We start from the raw sequence: 22,766 nt of genomic DNA on the forward strand, positions 1-22,766 counted from the left end.
CCTTCTTGTGCACTGAATGTACAGAGTAAAATGTGTTAGAGACACTGGCATGCAGAGTCCTTGAGTGGCAGGGGCAACAACAAAGATGGGGCATTTGACCAAGGATAATGATGGTGATCTTTAATAATATTTAAATAATGATAATTTATAAGTAATAATAATAATTTAGTAATTCCACAATCAGCACCACATGTGGATCACATTGTAGGACTTCTATTAACAATTGTTTACATAATTCATTAATCTGGAGATGATCTTCTCATTCAATCAATTAATACATGTTCTAAAATCACAGAAAACAGTGAAAGCTTTCCTAAAGTCATCAAGTTTTTAGATTTATCTTAATGACACTTCAAAACTTAAATATATGATTTAAACATTTTATTGTGTCCACTCACCAATTAATTTTCTTGGTTGACTAATGAGTTCCTCCAATTTCGCTTGTGTCACCTTGACCATACCTTTACCATTCATACACAGGGTAAACCAAAGTTCTTTATGTAACACACTCACAATAAAACAACAAAATAATAATAATAAAAAAAAAAAAACCGTCTGTCTGTATCTTCAGAATGAAAACAAAAAATATCATTAAACGGTATGATCTCCAAAGGGCATGGACTATTTCTCAATCGGTTATATTTAGTCTGTTTTGTCTAATTGGCAGTGAATGGCACCCATCACGAACCACTGCTCATAAATGACATTCATTATTATTTTGTTTAAAAGAAATAAAAACGCGTATGTAGGATGATATAATCGCATATCTAACTGCAATCATTAAATCCGAGGAGGGCTAACCTGATGCAGTGACATTAAGTAAGATTAGCTTTAAAACCTCGGACAGGTGGACAGGAGGCGCGCGCGTGTGAGTGCTGGCAGGGGGCGTGGAGGGGGCGTGTCAAGAAAGGCATAATTTGCCTTCCCCTTTGGCCACCGCATAAATTTCATCAATAGCTTCACCGGCTGATGTTCGTGTCCGTCCTCCACGTGCGCCGCGGAGAGCAGAGGAGACAGATCCCGATCAGCCCGATCAGCCGCGGATCCTCTAACAGGGACAATGACAGGGAATCACTGGGGATATGGAAAAGAGGACGGTAAGATCTCACAGCATCCAAGCTCCAGGCTGAGTTTTGACTGCTTTCCAGTCTACAGTGGAGACAATTAACCATCTGTGCTGCAATGCATGTTCAGTCTTATTTCGGGTTGCTGGGGCTGTGCGTGTTTCAGCCACTTCATGAGGGAATAACGCACAGGAGCAACGCCGTTAATGCGAGATTAACCTTAAGGGATGACTGCTGTCACCTTAACCTGACTCTCCGCTCGATTTGTCCTGGAGTCGTGAGTGAGAGACATTGCATTGCATCAGTGTCATGGATATATGTTTTCAAGACAAGTTGCTATGTTTACTGCGCTGCATTGTTTAGTGTGGATGAGACAGTCCGTATTTCTAACTAAATTAACTGGGTTTAATTAAAAAACACTAAAGCTTTTTTCTATTGCTCTGCTTTGGTAAGTGTTTAGTATTTTTCTTTGCAGGTGACTTCAGTGAAAGCAATCATCACTCCACCAATTAGATCTGAAATTTTAAGTGCAGTATTGGGTGTATTCAATCCTTGAAAATGATCTGTTTGTGTGATTTTCTTCATATATCACAAGGTCCTACTATATGGCACAAAAACTACCCCATCGCCCAGGGGGACCGGCAGTCTCCCATTGACATCGTCCCTCATCAGGCTTCACATGACCCCAATCTGGGCCCAATTGTACTGAACTACGATCAGTGCACCTCCATCAACATCTCTAACAATGGGCACTCTGTAGTTGTGGAGTTTGATGACTCAGATGACCGTTCAGGTGAGAGAGATGTGGTCTTCATTTGGCTTTACTTGTAAATTCTGCCGTGATTTCTTCAGTTTCTTGAGCTCAAACTCACACTTAAGAACAAAACCAGCCAATTATGTTGTGGTTTTAAACCTGTGTAACCTGCAGAGGTCACACTTCTAGGTGTGGTGAAAATAAAATAAAAGGAAATGTGAATAGATAGCAATGTCTTGGCAGGGACTATAAGCACTGTTATGATGTGATCTTTAACTTTATTGATAGATTGTTGACTGCTTTGCAACTATTGACAGGCCACAGTCTGAGGATAATCTTGGCACTAATATCTGTTTATCAGCCACATGCAGTGGAAATCTGTGCTAAAAGTCGTCTTTCAGTAAACATACGCTTGAAAGGTGGGATTACCTTGATTTTTAGAAAGTGCAAACCACGCGTATAACTGACCTTAATCAAAGGTTACAAATAAACCCCTGATTATGCTGCAGGGAAGTGCAGCCAGCAGTTAACTGTATGAGTATCTGTCTGCTGGACAAGAGATATAATAAGCTCAGGTGATTTCAGTGGTTATTATGACCCCATTTGCTTTTATCACTGGGTGGATCCGTGTTAACCACCCTGTCATTACCATGAATGATAAGCTCAGTGATGTGGGGCTGTTTGGCTCAGACAGTTTCCACAGAGCATGCAAGTAACTACCAGTGAAAATAATTAATGAAAGAGGAGATCTGTAGGAAGACTAATGCACCTCCTCAGCATTTCTCTGCAGTCAGTTCGGAGCACATAAACCTGCCATGTTTAGCTTGAACACATGCGTATATACACACATGACAGCACTCACTGTGTGTGTCACTGTTGTTTTGGTAAGAAAATGAGGATGGATTAAAATAAAGCTCTATTACGACCAAGGTACACTATTCACATAATTGAGATAACAGTATAAAATATTATATCAAAGATCTGACTCATGATGTCAGAATAACAAACATGACAGGAGTTATTTAATTGAACTGTAATTTTTTAATGTGTTTATTTCCTCTGGCAGTCATTGTTAGCCTTACCAAGGTCAGGATTTACATTATTATCACCTTTTAGGCACTGATTCAACAAATCAGATATTCATAATTGGCTTTCTACTAATCACCTCTTTGAGACTCTGGAAAGAATTCTTCATACCTGTTACTATCACATTTATGTAGTTGACAGATTTTCTAAACAGATCATGTTGTTCTTGTTGTTCTCCTGTATGTATGTTGTAAGATGGACAAGATAAGTGTTGCGCTCTCTTTGCTATTCATGCCTAGCTAAGCTGACCTGGACTGGAGTGACCCGTTTGTCAGAAGGATGTCAGCAGCATCACAATGAATAACAGTCAGATGAGACTAGCGTCCATCCCCGGCGGTGCAAGCCATAGGCTCTTAAAACACTATCATCCTGAAGACGGGTTTAATGGCATTATGACATGCATACAAGTTTCTATTAATCCTTGGTGAATGGAAAGCTAAACCTGCATAAAAGTAGCTTTAACATTGCTTTATTTAGCATAGGATTGGCTATTTGTGTCTTAAACCTAAGCTTGTGCCACAGAGCTCTAATGATAGACTTGTTGGTAAAGCAGGCTGGCAGCCCATTAGTGCTCATATCTCAGCTTTGAGTTAGAAATTTGATAAAGTCTGCTGGGTGTTAGCAGGTTGACTCATCCCTCTCTCTCTCTAGCTCTCTCTGTGTGGCCTGCAGTGGTACCAGGCTGTGTTTGGATGATGCTACCCACAGGATGCTCTGTGCACAGTTGTATTGGAAAGCAGTTTGTCTACACCCACAGAGAGTAAGGCTGTGTGCATTTTTTTTTTCTACATCTCCTCTTAACTCCTACAGTGATTCAGGGAGGCCCCCTTGACAACCCCTACAGACTGAAACAGTTTCATTTCCACTGGGGCGGAAAGGGCTGCCATGGCTCTGAGCACACTGTTGCAGGAAAAGGCTATGCATCTGAGGTCAGTGTTTGTCATCTGAATATTTCACTGTGTCTAATTACTAAAACGTGGATTATGCACTTTTGGCTCAGCTGTGTGTGGTAAGGCGTATGAGGTAACATATTTTGCTAGGAAATTAAATAAAATCAAAATACAGCTTTAATACTACTGGGTGTAAACTTTAAACCAGTGTCAAGATCAGATCAGATATCTTATTTTTTACACCAGTGTGAAATTAATGAACATCCCAGTGACATTAATTCATTCCTATTTTTGATCTGACTTTAAAAAGGTAATATGCATTGTATGGCTGAGAGCAGGATGCTAGATTTACTCACATGGAAAATATTGGCACAGGATGATGTCATCAGTACACAGGCATGACTATAATGTAGTATACATGACTTGACTTCATTTAATTAACTATAAAAGCCAGTTTTCTTTCCCATTCTTATCTTTCCTTCCTCATATTTCCTCTAGCTTCATCTAGTACACTGGAACGCTGTCAAGTACAAGACGTATGGGGAGGCTGCAGCAGCTCCCGATGGCCTCGCTGTCCTCGGCATCTTTTTGGAAGTAAGATATTTCTCCTAAGTGCAATCCCATTTTCTGTCCCTGTGCCCCCTTTCCTCCCCATTTTGTATTAATGTAACAGTTTTACAGTTGTTTTTAGGTCTGCATTAAGTCACGGTAACTTGAACAGAAGCAAAGGCAGCATTTTTGTGTGCGTACAGCAGTTTATGCATAGCATGATAATCAGACTGAATTATCGAGCTGTTTATCTTCCAAATTTGACTCCCTGACAAAAAAAATCTAAGATGTGGGAAGTGGTTTCAAAAGGTTGTAAAAGTTGTTAGAGAAGCAAGTGGGAAAAGCTGTTAGTCACAAAACTGTGCACATGACATCAGTTGTGTAAAGCTGAGAAACCAGTGCTTCAAAATGTTACAACAGTGAGTAAAAACATGACATTTTATCATGAAAAAGCTTTCTTTATGGTCTGTTCTCTGATATTTACAGTAGTTCCTCCCTTCACCAGTGTTGTGGTGCTTTAGCCACAACACTGTAAACGTTTTCAATATGTGCCAGCTTCAACAAAAGTGATATTTTCACAAATCCGAGTCTTGTGTGTTACTGAAGACAGGTGATGACCACAGATGGCTCCACATGATAACAGACGCTCTGTACATGGTGAAGTTTAAGGCGAGTACTATGATTGTTACTGGATTTTATTACGTGTTTATGTGGTTTTTGACCTCCTCAGTATTATTGCAGCTCTATAAAAGCTGTCGTCTTTGTATTCCCGTCGCAGGCTAGTCTCACAGATTTCAAACGCTTCAACCCCAAGTGCCTCCTGCCCAGCAGCCTCCACTACTGGACCTACCTGGGATCACTGACCACACCCCCCCTACATGAGAGCGTGACCTGGATCGTCCTGAAGGAGCCAATCACAGTGTCGGAAAAGCAGGTGTGTGCTGCAGACATGTTTATTTTGACCACAGTGCATGCCAGATTTCTAACATGTTTACCGCTGTACATACTTTTTGAAGCTTCAGTACATCTTGAAGCATTGAGGATTGGTGTGTTTCAGTCCTCTGAAAGCTCTGCGAAATGCAAAATAATATAGAATATAGTGATGGTAAAGTGATGATCATGCATTAGAAATAAGAACGGCAGGCTCTTAATGTGAATGATGGCTAATAGAAGCATCTTTTCAGTGTGTTTAAAGTTCTGCGAGGAATCATCTACAACATAATACTTTCATATTTATAGCTGAGACAGAAAGTGAGAGAGGCCTGGTTACTTTTGTCACTTAACACTTAGTTTCTCCCTTAGTATTGTTATGGAACATTTACAGTAAACCAGATTATACACCACCAAAACACTGACCTGCAGCAGATATTTACCCCTGCAAACACACCATTAACCCCAATCCAGCTACCGATGGGCAACACCTCTGCCACAAGATCTGTATTTTCCTTGACTACAACCAGATCTTCCATTACTGCCTAAAAAGAGGCAATTACAGCCACGTGCATGCAAGCCAAACATCTCTCATGTCAATAACGTCTGGCTGTTAAAAGGAGAGAAATCTTTACTCAAACTTATATCTAAAACAACAGTGTTAAGATTTAAACAAAGCTGGCATGTTTGTGTATCACTTTTGATTATTACTGTATTTTTCTCTACTCAGGTGTGATCTTTTCTCAAAATGTGCAGTTTTTGTAACATCCATGTTTCCTGGCCTGCATGATTTTAGACTATTCTTCACTACGTTTCAAGGATCCTCTGCCTCCTTTGTTGTCAAACCAATGTTGAGCATCACTGGATCAGTGTGCCAAACGTCGGTAGTTGTCGGGGTGGGTGGCGCTGGGGTTTACGTCTGTGCTGTAGCATGTAGAAAAATACTGTTTGGCCTCAGTATGATGCTATATTTGGAGGCCAGAAGGGTGAGCATCATTCATGGGTTTTTCGGGTTGACTTGTTTTTATCCGCCCCTCTTAGGACTGAATTTAATCAGAAAGTGTAGGTCTGGTAACCCCAGGTTGTTGACAAGTTAAGCTGACTAACTGGATGTCTGCAGCACATGCCTTCCTGGTCCCCCTGCGAGCTGGCCCTGTGGCGACTGCTGCCAGCCTCTGGATTATACGCTTACACGTTGCTGATCTTTTCGAGTCGACTTCTCCCATTTTTATCTCCAGGACTGTGCATGAGGAATCAGGAGTTTTAGTGACGGCGGCACCTTGGGTGTAGTCATGAACGATCTGTCTGTAAACCCATGTGTGTACCATAGCTGGGGGTGAGGTGTAAGTTGGGCCCCACAACCTATGACTCCAGATCTCAAGCCTTTGATCCCCTCCAGCTGATTATCCTGATGGATGGATGACTGGATGGGTTCAAGGCTTTAATTGAAAATTGCTTGCATGGAGACCCAGCAGGGAAAAGCCCTTATATAACAGGGTATTATTTTGTTTTTCATTTCCCCTCATAATGGTAGACACGGAGCTTACGGGTAAAGACCAAAAAGAAGGTGGAATATGTGGGTAGATTTTAAGGTGAGGTAATATTTCAAGTCTTTTCTTGTCAACAAATGCAATTAAAAGAACGTGACCACAATGAACAGATGCTACTGAAAGTATAGTCTGTGTCACCAAAGCCTGATACAGCTTATTCACGTGTGCAATAATCCAAAAACTATCAACACATCAGTGAGTCACACGTGTTTCTTCATAACAAAGAATATGTGCAGCGTGATTTGTCCTGAGTCGATCCCACGTACACCTCCTGCTGCCATAAATACCCACAAGTGCACCAGAACTGCGCCTGAAAATAGTCTACGAGAAAAGCACTATTTACTCCTGTTTGAATAACAAGTGCAAAAATCAATAAATAGATGAATAAATACAGTGCCTAGCAGTTCAAGGAAATAATTTTTGGCGTGAAAGCAGACATTTGTTATCTGTTTCTTTAATGAAATTCATCAGAACCTATTCAGAAAAGGAGAATTGTATTGTTGGTTTTGGTCTTTTAATGGGATTTGTTGACAATAACATACAGAATATCACGAGTAACACGAGTGTTTCTGTTAATGTGCTTGTGGCATCTAGTGTGGTGCAAAAGTCAATTTCCTTGCAAGAGTATTAAGGGAAAATTGTGTCTTTTGTCTCTCTCTCTCTCTCTCAATGCAGCTGGGCAAGTTTAGAATGCTTCTGTTCACTGGAGAGGAAGAGGATCAGAGGACACGCATGGAAAACAACTTCAGGCCTCCCCAGCCTCTCAAAGGCCGGGAAGTACGCTCCTCCAATTAATGTGACCTCTAGAGATCTGAGGTCATAGATAGCCAAGCCTCTTTTAGACAACAGTGAATGCATTAATTAAAGTGTACTTTTTACCTCATGATAGTAAGTCCTGAGGACAGACAGAAGGACAACGTTCAGGGAGTAATTCTCATCGCTGCCAGCACATCGAGATGAGGCTTCAGTGGCAGAAGGAGGAATCTGTTTTTGAATGAATTTAGGGAAAAATAAATAAAAATAAAAGGAGATTTTAATATTAACTCTAAACAAGTTTGACTACTATGTGCTATTTGGTGATATTGGCTATTTGTTATTGAGGATTCAAAGGTTGGATGTGTACTTGTACCTCCACTGCTGTTCAAGGAAAACAAGTGTTGCTGGGGCAACAAGGTGCTAAATCGACTAGCAACACTCTCTCGTAAGGTGCTATCATATGTACATGAACTGGTAAATCTGCATACCAGTGCAGTCTGTTGCTGTTTGCAGACTGGTATTGCTCCACTCTGCCGTCTGCAGGGTCACAGCCTTTGGCTCCTTACTGATCCTGACTGATTCCCCGTTGATCCGACCTATTGCTGGTGGATTCGCAGTCCTTGTGGCCATAGATCCCTTCCAGTCCAACAATCCCAACTGGAGGTGGGATTGGATTAGTGCTGCGCTTGCTTGAACTGCTCTGTATGGGCATGACAGAGGGCATGAAAGTCTCAGGTCCTTTTAGACCTCAAGACGAAATATCCACCTAGGGAGGGGTGATTTATTGTTGTTGCCCTCCAGATTTAACAAAAATTTTGGATGTATTAAGCTCCAGCAGCCCTAACTAGGACCCAATGAATCCAATATTTCAGTCAAACTTTTGTCATCTTCATTTTGAGATCAAACTGCATCCTGCCTGAGGTGTCACATTTCCTGAGTTTCTACTATGCAGAAAGTAATGCACACTGTTATTAACAGCTCCCCTCTGAAGCGACACTGAACAGCCCAGTCTGTCGATGCCTGGTGTTTCATTTGGGTGAGTTATGGCAGCTTTGTGTAATGCTGGTCCTTATTTAGATGGACTTGGATTTAGCTGATTCAGAGGAATTAACTTATTTTGTTCCCACACAACAGAACGTATACAGGAAGAATGGCACCGCAGTTATGATTGTTTTGTGTTGTTGATGTGAAAGAACATTAAAATTGTAATTTATGGGTGGTTTGAATATTTTTGTAATGCATTCAAAATCTTGCCATCTTTGCTGAATGAAATAAAATTCTAAATATCTTTGTTTGGCAGTCTTTTGAAGGGGTTGTATCGGGATTTGTAGGCCAACATTTACATATGGAGTCTTTCTGTACTTTAATTAATAAAAAAATGGGCATGTTCTAGCTTTTGCTTCTGCTCTCAGCCAAAAACTGCACATTTATGGGCATGCGCTTTATGGGGGTTGTTGGAGTTTCAAAGCCAGGCGAATGACAGACAGCAGGTTGTCGACAGAAGAGCGCAAGCAGACATTCACATTCCTGAAATCCAGTTTATTTTCTCACCAAAAAGCATTGATCGCCTTCTCTCTTGAAGTTGCAATAACTGAACCTTGTGCCTGGTATCTACAATCTGTTTTGATAGAGGAACCATTCAAGCAAATGTTTAAACTCACTCTCAATGATCAAAAGTGGCAATACTGGATTCAAGGTAATTAGTAGCCAGGTTGTGGCCTAGAGGGCTGAGGGACATGGACTGTGATCACAGTCAATTATTTACCAGCTCTGTTCATTGAACGAGTTTTATTTGGCCCTTAAAATTCAACACTGTGGGGTTTTGGTGAGGCTGTAATGTGGATCAATGCTGAAGGAGGCCATCACGCCTGTTTGCTTCTATTTGTGTGTTTCTGTCTTGGCTTTCTGAACAGGGCCAATAAAGAATTTCCTTATGCATTTCAGCAAGATATATCATCCTGAAATGAAGTAGATAAGTTGATGCTTATGTGCAACTGACTTTTCTGCCATCCAACCATCAGACAAACTCCCTCTTCAATAAGACACTGTGGGTTTGTTCATCCAAACATACACAAAAATAAGCAACCAGTGAATTCAGCGAACAAATGTGTTAATACTACTTACATTTATTCAGAAAAACAGTTTCTTATTCACACTGGGATTTGGATTTGATGAGAAAATCAAGGCTGAACGGATTTCCCAAGATGAAGGTTTTGACACTAAAGATCAGGATCATGAGGATGCAACAAACACACTGTAAACCAAGACTTTGCATAGAATTTTATATTTATATTTTAAAAAATTACTGTTGGATTAATGAAAGCACAATTTCTAACAAATGTTTCAGGTCATTTTTGTCATTCTGAAACTTAATCCAGTGAAGTCTGTGGCTTCAATATGTGGTTACGGTATTTGTCCAGTAGATGGCAGGCCGGAGATCTATTTGGAGACTGAAAATCGAGATTGTTTGCTTGTTTGTGGTATTTGGATTAGATTTACATGATGGTGATTGTGCAGAATCTTGTACAGTAATTCCGATTATGTCATTTAATTAGCATATTTAAGATCAGCAAGTGTGTTTATGGTTGGAGTGTGGTGAATAAACAATAGCACTGTGGAAAAAAAAAAAAAACTGGAGCCAGATGTAAGACAAGAAAACCACGCAATACAGATTCACATGTACATAGACAGATTTATTTGACTACAGCTCAAACATATTCGATTTGAAGAGTCAGATGACACTTTTATGTGCAGGTCTTCCTGTAGATGGCAGCATCTGCTTTCTTTTGTATCACATTCAGCAAGAACTCTGCCTTTTACCAGACACAAGATTCAATTTAAAAAGTAAAAATAAACCTGGTACAACTGGAAAACATCCTGGATACAGAGGAATGGCTTCATGTGGAAATTAACTAATGACTGACTACAGCAGAAGCATATTTTTAATCCAAGGACATATTTTCTATTTTTGCTATCAGTAACACTTGACCTTGTCTTTGTCCATCCCCCTTGCCACTGTGACTCAAGAGGTTGCATTACCCCATCTGGTTTCATTTTCACGTAACTGCTGATGGCTGTGGAAAAATTCAGTTTGCAGGTTAATGAATAAAGAATGAAAGTGGGTGTGTGTGAAGTATATTTAACACATATTCTCAAATAATCTCTCCAAAATAGCCTCTGGGAGCTTTATTGAGACAGAGAATACCTGAGCGGGCACATCATCCTCAGCCACAATCGATGTGCCATGTAATAAGATATTACAGTCAGGCCTCAGAAATAGAGTCAGTCATGTGTATTTTTAGTATCTGGATATCTACTTGCTTGTTGTAGTGATTTTTTTTCCAGACGCAGCAACATCTGAGCGACTTGTGAAATACAAACCTGCGGGATGATTGGGAATCAGAAAAAGTTGCTGGTCAGACAGAACAATGAACTTAGTTTGTGGAGAGAAAGGCTGAATGTCCTTTATGTCCTGTCACTGTTATATCATTAGCCACACATGGATCATTGGATTATCATTAGAGAGCAAGCCACATTTTAATGGAGCTAATGTTTCATTTATATACTGCTGAGAAGATTAACCTATTGTAATGTGTTTGTTGTAATGTGTTGTATTTTTTTAAGCTCAGCAGAGTGTAGGTTTTGTATTTGATGACTTATTCAGCAAACATAGCTGTTAGATAAATGTAAAGGGATAAAAAGTGGAGTGTTTCTTCTGAGATGTGGTAGATTTGTTAGATTTTCACAGAGAGGAACTGGACCCAAGTGTTGAACTCAGACATGGAGACAAGAGTAGAGTAAAAAAAAGGGGGGCAACGGCTTAATGAAGAGTTCAGGAACGTGTGACAGACAAATCTTAAAGATTTACACACAAAGGGCTGACGAGATGAATGAGAGTGAACAAATCCAGATTAAAACAAACAGATGTGGACTGGAGCAAACAGGTAAGGCACCTGGACACAAAAACAGTCAGTGAAGAAGACAAGAAAAAACAAAGCAAAAATACTCAATGTTTGATGCAGGAGCCTCACTCTTTACCACATGGATGAACAGACAATTTGACAAATACTGGGTGAAGAGACGGTCTTTAAATACTGTGGCGGCAGGTGAGTTTGATTGCATGATTAGGAGCAGGTGTGCTCAGGAGAGGAAGAGGCTGGAACAGACCTGCAGGACACGCACTGCAGGAGCACAGACACACAACAGACAGGAGACAGACAGACAGGGGACAGACAGACAGTAGACAGACAGACAGGAGACAGACAGACAGGGGACAGACAGCAGGGGACAGACAGACAGGGGACAGACAGACAGGGGACAGAGGGGAAAACTGCACATCCTCAAAATATTAGAAGTATGTTATAAAGTAGCTTAAACTTAAATACTTAATTGAAAGTACAAATACCTCAAATTTTCATTTAAAAAACATTACTTTAGTAAATGTACATAGTTACATTCCACCACTGTGGACATGAAGTTTGAAAGATGTTGATATGTACCAGATAAAAAGAGACAAATATAAATGCTGTTGATCTGCATTATGTAGAATCCAGTCTTTTTGGAGCTTGGCCGACATAAAAGACTATAAATCAAAACATGCTGACCTCTGCTGCTTTGACTCTGCCCATTGTGTTTTTAATTCGTCTCTTTTGAATCTTCCAACCTCTAATACTAAAATGCTGTAGAGCCCCTCGAAGTGAAGTCTAAGCATTTGATGTCATGCTCACATAATAACCGATAAATGACCTCAGTTTGAACGAACCCTGATACGTCTGACAGTCCCAAAGCTACAAAGGCTCAAACCACGTGTGCCACTGAACCACAATCACTACTTTATCTGAGCCAAACTATCGTATCTAACCTCCTAATCTCACCGTTTTTATGACGCCACAGTCTACACAGACAGAGTCACTCCTTCTATTTCCGCCATAAAGCCGAAAACACTCCTAAATCATTTTAAGCTCCTCAGCACTGTCAAGGACAGCGACTCTATCTGGCAATCAGAGGACACGGCCATGGTGCAGTTGCCATGGATACAAGCAGCACATGTACCACAACACAAATGTTTGGCCGGCTCGTATCTCCCCTACTTGTCTATGAGCCAGTGATCCATCGCCATCACCTTGTCGGAAAATAAACCCATACTGCAGAAATATCTGACGCTCCCTTCGCCCTAAAGACCCCTCTGGTGACACGTGTATGTTGCCGTATTCATTAGGGGGCTTTATTTAGCAGCATGTTATCTATCTTGTGCCGACGGTAAGTGACCGAGCCCGTGATGTCCACCTTATTACAGCCAAACCGACCACACACACACACCTGTCTTTCCCTGGATGGCGATGTTTGGCCTTCACCCAGGTTCAGGGTCGAGTTTAAGGTTCAACCGTAACAACCTGGCAAACAATATCCACCTTTTACAGGGTGTGTATGCACACCGGATAACATTAAGGCTGACAGGCAGTGGCCTTGGTTCGCAGAGTGGATTATAAATCACAGCAGAAGAGAGGAGATGAGGTTCCCTCTCTTGGGCACTCTGTTGGTGGTCTGTTATGATAATTAAAGAAAACAGAGATTCACTGTCATGGCAGAGAGGTCATGATCTGTAATTCTACACTTGGCTGTCAACTCATATACCATGAGAGCTTTGATCTATGGACTACTTGACAGAAGATATAGCAAGCGTCCTCCAGCCTTGGTGTTTGATTTTGGGGCTTATATCTTAGTTAGCTGCAGTAAATGTTGACTGAGACGCTGATACTCAGGGACTGTCACACCCTGACCCCTGCATCTGATCTTGACAGTGTGAGGTTACCCAGCAATGAGCCATGACATATTCCGAGTGGGCAACAGACACCTACATGGTCTTCAGGGAAAGCGACTGACTTTACTCAGTGACCCTTACAGTCAGTCCAAGATCCGCTGTTTGCACTGGGTGTCTATAGCAACACACACAGTCAGCGCTGCATCACGGCTCAGTCAACCCCTATTTATTTCGTGCACGGCTGTTTAAAATCATCGTCACATAGGCGTCATTTCGCTTGAGTAGATTCACGAAACTAAGTCCAGGAGACGTAAGAGTCAGGGATTTACATTTGGAGCTATTTCAGTCAAGGTTGATGAGAGTTGAAATAAACCAGTGGTCACAGGAGCCCATTATTATAATGAACAGGACTAAAATAAACAGGAGATAAAAACTGGGAAGACAGGATTTTTTTTCTTTATTGGTGTCATTTTCATTTTTCTTGGAGTATTGCCATGATATATTTTAGAGGCATCTTTCTTGGCACCCTTGCAGATGCTTTTATGGTGTTCAAGCTGACACACCATGCAAACTTCAGGATCACATGATCTCATTTTATAAGGGGCTGAAGAATTCTTCCATTTGATTTGAATGACTGTTGCTCATTAGACAACATTTGTACAAGTAAATGTGACCTAAGTGACTTTTGAAGCACTAACAAGACAAACAGTGTACAGCCTCGTTAGCAGCTCAGGGCCAGCAATGCTTCGAGCCAAATGCTAATGTTAGCATGATAATATGCTCACAATAACATGGCAGCTGATATTTACCAGATTTGCCATCTTAGTTTTGCATTCTTTTTGAAATATGGTGAAATATAATAGATGGCACTGATGAATGAATTCAGGTTAATAGTGTAGACTACTTCATCCTTGAAACTCAGAACAAATCGTACATTTGATTTCAACTGCACTGAAGCAGAGTGGATAAAAGCTTTATTTAAATTCCATCCTCAGACAGAGCAGCTAAAGAGTGATCTGATAACTTAATGGGTCTGACTGGGATAGACCCATGTGATCATCTGTCTGTCTGTCTCTCTGGATTGTCTCCAAAAACATCACAGGCCTTTGGCCGGTTTGATCCATCCAGCATATGCTATCTGCTACAACTCCCACAACCAACCACCGCCGACACGTTCAAGTCAGAGGGGTCAGTCATGCACCCAGAAGCATCACAAGTTTCCAAGATCCCTATCCCCCTACCCCACTGGGTCAAAAATAGACCCTGTTAGCCTTTTATAAATCAGAGTGTTTCTATAAAAAGCCTTTGGCTGACCAGAAACCTGGGCTGAAGCCACATCACCCTATCTTTAGCTTTATTTAGGTCCTGGTGTTGACAGCACCACTTGCAAAGCTTTCCAGTCACTGTTCAATGGGTCACATGTGTGCCGAGCCCTCGGCCGATGTTGGAAAGCACCGTTGAGTAAAAACGGTAATGAGTAGGCCTACAGTGCTGGTCAGCCCGCATCCCTTCCAGAAACAAACCGCCTAACAGCTGCTGAGTTAACGGCTTGATGATTCTTGCCCTCAGATTCTTTCCATCCACTTAGTGTTTATGGAGCTCTCTTCTGATGACAGATAAGCATGTCAACTATTGTGAAATGATGATTGGCGTTATTACAGCGGTCACGTGACAAGAACCATTGTTACATGAGAGCCGTAAAAATAGAAAGAATCTGCGGCTTTATTCGATTAAAGTAGGTCAGGCTTTACTGTATTTTGTTTGACTTTTTTCATCCAGGGCATATAAGCGCTCACCCCCAGCTCTTTCAGAGAGAGCCTCAGTCCCTCACGCTTTGCGGCCTTGTCATGGGAGTAACTTCTTATTCAAGAGGTCAAAAGCACAGACAGCATTATCAGAGAGCTTGTTTTTTTTGTCATAACACAACATAAGAAAAGAAGAGCAGATGTAGGTCAGATCACCTCAGACAAAGAGGAAATACAGATGAATGTAGGGGGAGTACAAAGCAGTATGCTTCATTTGAAGTGCAGTACGTATTATGTGTGACTGTGCAGCTTAAGTGAATGGACATTTTTTGTTGACGTTGTTGTTCTGTTTGTGTGGCTGGAAAAGAAAGGATGGACATAGTTGCATGGTTGCGTATTTACTTAATTTGTCATTTCAGGGCCTTTATTGTAGACTTGTGTTGTGGACGTATCTCCCCTCTTATCCAGTGCATGCTGGGATAGGCTCAAGTTGTGACCATCCATCCATTCTTTGTACCCGCCAGTAATGGATGAAAGGCAGCAAAACAAACCACTGGACAAGTTCTATCTATTAAAATGTACTGTACAGCACCACAACGTATCACATAAGCATCTGTAATAAATACCCCACGTACATACCAGCAGCTATATCTGCAGATCCAAACTCAAAAACAAGCTGCAAAAAGAAATCCTCATGTCAATGACTCCAGCATGTAGGTGTTTTTACATCTTTGCAGTCCTGTCCTGGACAACCTGACACTGATTTTCATTAAATGTGGTCATGTCAGCTGATCACAACATCCTGATCTTCTGTCCAAACGAAGTAATATGATGGCTTTCAATGTTCAATGCAATGGTATTTTTGGTGCTTAAAAGACTACTAAGCAGACTAGTTTCATCTTTACCTGCATTTAGAATCTGCGTGTACAGTATATAAAGTAGCTAAAACGTGCTTTATCTCCACCAGCTGTACCATTAAAATACAGTTAACATGTTAAAGCATCAGGAATAATAGTCCAATAATGTGATATGTATGATATGTATCTCTGAAAGGGGCCATTGAATGACCAACAACAATCTTTATTGGCCTAGACTGGGCTTAATGAGGCATATTATCCTTGTTATTATTCTCTTGTTTCTGTCTTTTCATGGGAGGAGTTTTCTGGGCTATTCTAATTTTCCGTTGTGTGGATCAGATGATGGAGATGTAATTTGTTTTTGTGTATTCAGTACCACACATGTACACAAATTCCTTTGCATAGCAGCTGTGGGATGTAGTGTAGAAACTAGCATATGCTAAGAAGTATGTGTACTTAGGGGGGGCAAAAGCGGAAGAAGCTCAAAATATGTGAGTTCAGTAAGTTCAGCGCTTGATCTGGAAGGCTTAAAATCTGACTTGCAGCACAAACATGTCATTAAGAGGCACGTGGAGACAGACTGTGTGTGGACACAGAGTGGCAGATCAAACAGTGTACAGTGTCTAAATGTGAATGAGTGAGATTGTGATTTTGATTAAAACTGCTAAAAGTCTGACTCTTTTGAGAGTCTGGGATCAGTCAGGCCTGCGCACTTCACATCTGAGCAGAAGGTCATAAGACCTTCATGGAAAAACTGAGTGTCCTACTCGTCCTCCTCAACCTTTTCTTTTCTTCCTCTCTCCTTCTATCCCCTACTCTCCTGCGTTTTGTCGAGAATATTTCAGAGCACGTTTGCCCACACAAGGACAGTAGGTCTCATCCCACTCAAGCTTCAGTTCATGAATGATGGCAGAGGCCACATTCACAGTGAACAGAGCTGGCGTAGGTGGACTGTGTGCATGTGTGTCTGCATCTGTGTCTGTGTCTGTGTGTGTGGGCTTGCTACTCTCCTCTCAAGACTGCAGCAATTGTTACACCAAAGCTTGGAGCTTTCAAATGCGAAGGCTGCTGCGCCTTAATGTCCGAGTGCCTGTTGCTCTTTCACTGTCTGAAATGCTTGTTGCTACTGTTGAGACCCCCTGTCTCGATGACATCACCTGCCCGAATAAAAGTCAGATAAATACATTCTCAAAATGATCATTTTAACACAGTGAAAAGATGGTCATTATTTCTATTTATAATCCATTATTGAACCCTGATCTGTGTTGAGTCTGAGGAGTGCAATCATGCAAATGCTTGTGCCAAGACGGAGATGTGTCAGCGCTTGTAGATGATGAGCGTGGGATGAGTGAGTCTGAGAGGAATGAATGGTTGGGACACTTTCATCATGTAATTGTTTTACTGCTAATTTGCAGTTTATGCTGCAGTCACGTGTCAGGAGATGGAGGACTGTGGGTGCTCTATAACGCCATTCTTCTTTATTCCAAATATGAAATGAATAAACATCTTTTATATGATGACTACTTACTCTGAGAATTAATTTAAAAAACAAACTAAAGGGCAAAAAGATTGCTTTTAAGATCGAGAGGGAACTTTAAATCTCAAATTTTAAGCCAACATGGACAAGAAGTCCTCAGGGTGCTCAGAATAAATGAAAATTTGAACATCTGTAATTCATTGGCAGCTGTGCAAACTCCATGTTGATGAAGATCACGTGGTAAGGTAGAAAGCTCCAGACCAGCTTCTGATTCTTTTTTGAATAGAAAATACAGTATTCCTCATCAATGCTGTTGAATATTCAGCAACAGGTAACATGAAATCATCCGACGTGGAGCGCAGCTCTGCCAAAGTGGGAAGACACATATAAGCCGTTTTTGTTACCATAGAAACGGGTTGCTGGGTAATAAAGAGAGGGAAGTATGTGGTAAAAAGAAATAAAGGTGATGATGGAAAAGCTGATTTTGTGTGTCATCTCCTTTGTTTCCTCTGTTTCTTTTTCTCATTTACTGTTCTTCCTCATGTGCTGTGATTGGTCTCACCTGAGCTGCCCAGAATAACATGTACAGTGTATTTAGTGCCACACAGAGTCCACATGATGCTTTCATCAGCACCTTCTGTCCTGATCCCTGATGCGAACCCTTTGTGATCCTCTCTTTCATGGTGCTCTCCAGCGGTAGAGCACATTTTGCTCAGTGCCTCCATCACTCACACGTGTCTGCGTGGAATATATTAAAGCGATAATCACACATAATGTGTTTTGTCCTGCAGGTTGATGGATTGAGTTGGATGAATGAAATGATAATTCTGGTGAAATCTCATGTAATTCTTATTGACAATAAATCCCACAAAATGACTTGAACCAAAAATTGATCTGTGTGGTTTGTCTGTGCTACAGACCTTCACTGGCATTGAGCCTCACAGCTGCACTGGCTGACATGTTTCTGGACTGTAATGAACACGGACACTGGAGTTTATGTAGGATCACACACACACTACTTCTTTATTTATGTTATCATTTCCCAATATCCGTTACATCTGTACAAAAATTATGTATTTTTTTACTGTGCTATATAGTTTTGAACATGCAAATCGACAAAAACACGATATTTTACCATCCATATCTTACTCATGTGCAATTCAAAATTTTCCACTGAGAAATGGAGCCATCCCTCTCAAGGCTCTTTTTGTATGTAATGTACAAAAATATACATATATTGATTTTATTTGTGCCCTTTTTTATTATTGCGGTCTGTAACAACTTATTTTGCTGGCGTGGGATCAATAAAGTTTTATTTTGCGTTTTGCTGTACATAGTCCAACAAAACTGGACTATTTGAATAAAAACTGATAAAAACTACAAAATTTGAGTGTCCAGCTGTTTACTTATTAGTGAACCATGACTTATTATTTTGAAACATTTTAGCTCTTCATTAGGAAGTCATGGTCTTGGGATTCATCCAAAATGAAATAAATATACATGACCAGCCTCATACTTTAAGCAGCTTTAAATTTATCATTCTACACAACACAATACAGGATTTCTGATGATAGTTGATTATGCAATAAATACTGCATTCTGTGTTTATTATTCAGTAATGTTTCTATTGTCATGTTATATAAGTTTTCTGGGATGGATTGTTGTAGAGTAGGTGACTTCTGCTAAACAAATAAATGTGTTTTATTAATACTGAATATCCATAATTGTAGATATAAGGGAGGGGAGGCAAGTGGGGCTGTATTGTCCACTATGAAATTATTAGATCTTCTCATTATTATTTATTTCTGTTTTTAACTAAGCTTATTTGTGTTTGTGGGTGTCTTAGAGCTTGTTGAATAAATGAAAATGAAGAGGAACAAATCTGATGATTCTAAGCATATATTTTAACAAAACACCTCACTTATAAACTGATTTTGTTTGATTTTGTTTGTTTGTGTGAACACCTAATCCCTCATGTCTCTAAGAAGAAATCTAGTCAGGTGAGGCATGAATAACAATTTGTCAATCGGTAATAATCGACCGTGCAGCTGCTCTACCACTGAGCACTTCTGAAGCCGCACGCAGAGGACGAGGGCAGCGTTTTCACCGTGCACTGTTGTGGAGTCTGGTTTGCTTTAATGTGCATTTATTCCAGCTGCTTCTTGAATCAAATTGTTGATTTCCAGCTTCCTGTCTTGATAGTCTGAAATTTAAGAGTGATTACAGTCTCTGAAAAGCTATAAATAGCAGGAGTGACGCACATACTCTGTCAAATGTCCATTTCATGGGACAAGCAGTTTAAACTGTTTTTCCTGTTCAGAACATCAAATTACTGTATTGACTGAATAATGGAAAGACAGAACTGACCCGTTTTCTCTTAGGTCTTTCTATCTAAACATCTGAACAATTCTCATGTGTCTTCTGCTGCACACAGAAACCTCTTTATTTAGTGGCTGTCATGAGAATGTAAATAAGTCAAGAATCTGCTTTTGTTTTAAGTCTGCAGCTCAGTGGTGGATGAAATATTCAGATTCTTATGATGCAGGAAAATGGCTTCTGTACTTCGAGTGTTACTTTATGTACTATATTATTGGATTATTATTACTGATTGCTTCAGTGTTTCAGTAGCATTTGACCATTATAGCTCATTGATGCTAAGCTAACTGTAACTGCTGTGTATAGCCTTTGTTAATTTAATCTATAAAATTTATGAAATCATCAAATGTCTTGTAACTAGTAACTACAAGCTGATAAAAAAAAATGTAGTGCAGTAAAAAGTATAATATAGTGGAAGTACAAAGTACCTCAAATTTGCAGTCAAGTACAGTACTTGAATAAAAGTACTTCCATTCCAGCACTGCTGGAGCAGAGCTGGAGCAAACAGGATTAACAGCACATCTCACGCTGTCAGTGACAGTGTTATGTGAAACAACACAGCCTTGCAGCCTCCTGGAATCACAGGTCAAACTCAACCCAGATCTAAAGTCGAAGGCGGCTGGGTCATGCAAAGAGTTTATTTTTCAGTGTTTTCATTCATGATGCGCAGAGACAAACAGCATTTGTTAAAAGTCCACAGTGAATGTCAAAGTTTCTGCCAGATCTGTTAAAGTGAGGTTACGGTAAGAGCGGCCAGCTGGTGTACATCAGTCACAGTGATGCAACATAACGCACTGGTGAGTTGTGCCACTGTAATGCGGCACCATTCCTGTCAGTGAATCAATTTATTGTGCAAATGGAAAACCCTAACAGCCCCTGACCTTTCTCAACAGCCAGTAATTGCAGGCAATTTATATTAGTCAAACATAATTTACTGAAAGAGCTGGAGCTGCTGAAACAACTAAGAGCAAGTTTATTCCCACACTCTGCTGGCCATTTATTGCAGCATGTCTTGAGGTCAGTTCAAAGGGAGAGTGTTCATGTTTTTAAGCTTTAAGATTTAATTTTCCTTCGGTAAAATATTAACAGGAAGCAGACATCCCACATGCTCTGCTACCGTCATTGGTGGGAGCTTTTATTGCACAGATATTCAAATGAAAGCCTGTATGCTCTGAATGCAATCAGCGGTATTAAACATGATAAAAAGGTGTTCGCCTCCCAGTGAAATGTAATCAAACATATTGCAATCAAAATGGAAATGAGCACTGTATATGCGTCTGTGCCTAATCTCCACACTTCTGTAATGTATGGAGATACGACAAATGAACAGGTCTCTCACAAAGACATCTTCCTCAGACTCGGAGGAGATCCGTATCATTACAAATACAAATTGGATTTTGTGCCTAAAGTCTCTCAAACCCACAAGAGATGGAGATGCCCCAACTGATTAAATATGCATCACATCAGGACGGTGAACTGTCTAATACTGGAACAGAAACGTAGGCTCTCTTGTTTTCCTTATGTAACCTTCAGTCGACCTCTGCCTAATGAACGCTGGACAAAAACAAAGAGGAGCTGAGCTGTTGCAGCCATTTCAAATTGATCAGGTGGTAAGAAGAATGATATTATCATTTTAAAGCAGTTTAAGGAGTTTAAGTTTAAGGAGTTTAAAAAATGACAAACACATCATGATTTTGAATAACCTGGCCAAGAGGAAAACAGAAGTGGGCCAATGACTGAGCCTTGAGGGACGCTACAATTTATCTGAGTGGTTGACAATGAAGAGTTATCCAGAGTTGACAAAAAAAAAAAAGTTATTTTGTGTCTTTTGCATAACAAGCTAACCCTAACCATGACCCAAAGAGCCGAGCTTTTGATGCCTACCCAAGTCTCCCCAAGTAAGAGGATCACCTGTGTGAAGGGCGTCACTTAAATCTAAAAGACCTAAAATCAAGATACTGAACCAAAACAATGTGCTAAAACATGATCTGTGAAGCTGAGGGGAACTGCAGAGACGATCATTTGTTGGTTCATCAGTCCGAGCAGCAACTGTCACCTACAAGTAGTCGTGATCCACGTTAATACAAATGTTTCAGACTGATTCAAAAAACTGCTATTCCCACTATTTTGGCCGGAAACAAGTTATGTGTGATATTTACAGTAATGGACGGCTTATCAGAAATGTCTTGCAGCAGTACTTGGACGGAACAAGCCTCTCACAGCTACAGATGGGAAAACTGTCAAGTTTGGAGACTAAGTGAAACTGCTGGATGTTAAAACAAGCTTAAAATAGCCGAAGCTGTGGGGAAACTCAGAACAGGGGAAGGAGGGATTAGGAAAAACTCCTCTGTGCCGGTAACAGAGCAATGGAAAACCGACTGGCCTCCTGGGGAAAACCAGCCACTGCTCCACTGTTCCTGTCCCCAAGTGTCCATCCATATGCGGTGAATTATCTCTCATTTCCCAAGCTACTTGATGTGATAGGAAATCTCACCCCCCATTCCTCTCTGTGGCCTTGCACCCCAAGTTGGCCAGCTGAACCTTCCCTGTGCTGGGAGGATCTGTTGGGACACATCAGGACTAAAGCTGGAGGCTCATTACCTCCCAAACGCAACGCTCAGCCCCATGTCACAAGCTAATCCCTTCCCTTCTGCTCTTTCATCTCCCTCAGGGTCCTCCTCAGTGCACTTTTCTTTTACTTGGAGCTATGTTGTGCTTTGATTGGAACAGTTAGCTGGAGATATAAATAGCCTAATATAAATGAGCAGTGGGTGCTATCAGCAGCATTGTCTGTGTATTTGGTGAGTCACTGCACATTGGAAATGTCCAGTTGAGGGGGCATCTAGTCTTTACACAGGAACATGTAAAAGTGCTTATTTTTAGATATTTCCATTTCGTTTCTGCTCCATTGTTGCCGTATTTTTCCTCCATTTCATGCATCCTGGAACAGTACAGATGATGAGCAGCTGAA

At 40.7% G+C, this 22,766-nt stretch overlaps 1 protein-coding gene across 1 annotated transcript; it reads left to right on the top strand.

Moving 5' to 3' along the window:
- The first annotated feature begins 942 nt into the window (after window positions 1–942).
- On the top strand, window positions 943–8,870 carry ca7 (carbonic anhydrase VII). Its single transcript, XM_076730054.1, has 7 exons — window positions 943–1,097; window positions 1,660–1,857; window positions 3,715–3,833; window positions 4,293–4,388; window positions 4,950–5,012; window positions 5,122–5,277; window positions 7,499–8,870. Exons 1-7 carry the CDS (start codon window positions 1,061–1,063, stop codon window positions 7,616–7,618), a joined length of 789 nt encoding a protein of 262 aa, XP_076586169.1. The 5' UTR covers window positions 943–1,060; the 3' UTR covers window positions 7,619–8,870.
- Window positions 8,871–22,766: the final 13,896 nt, after the last annotated feature.

Source organism: Chaetodon auriga, chromosome 1 (assembly GCF_051107435.1).
Source record: "Chaetodon auriga isolate fChaAug3 chromosome 1, fChaAug3.hap1, whole genome shotgun sequence".
Taxonomy (NCBI): domain Eukaryota; kingdom Metazoa; phylum Chordata; class Actinopteri; order Chaetodontiformes; family Chaetodontidae; genus Chaetodon; species Chaetodon auriga.

What these genes read in the sequence shown, in the direction of transcription:
- ca7 (XM_076730054.1), top strand. Translation starts at nt 1,061, where the DNA reads ATGACAGGGAATCACTGGGGATATGGAAAAGAGGACG. An exon ending in TCCTCGGCATCTTTTTGGAA is followed by an intron (nt 4,389 to 4,949) that starts GTAAGATATTTC and finishes GTGTTACTGAAG; the next exon opens with ACAGGTGATGACCACAGATG. An exon ending in TCACAGTGTCGGAAAAGCAG is followed by an intron (nt 5,278 to 7,498) that starts GTGTGTGCTGCA and finishes CTCTCAATGCAG; the next exon opens with CTGGGCAAGTTTAGAATGCT.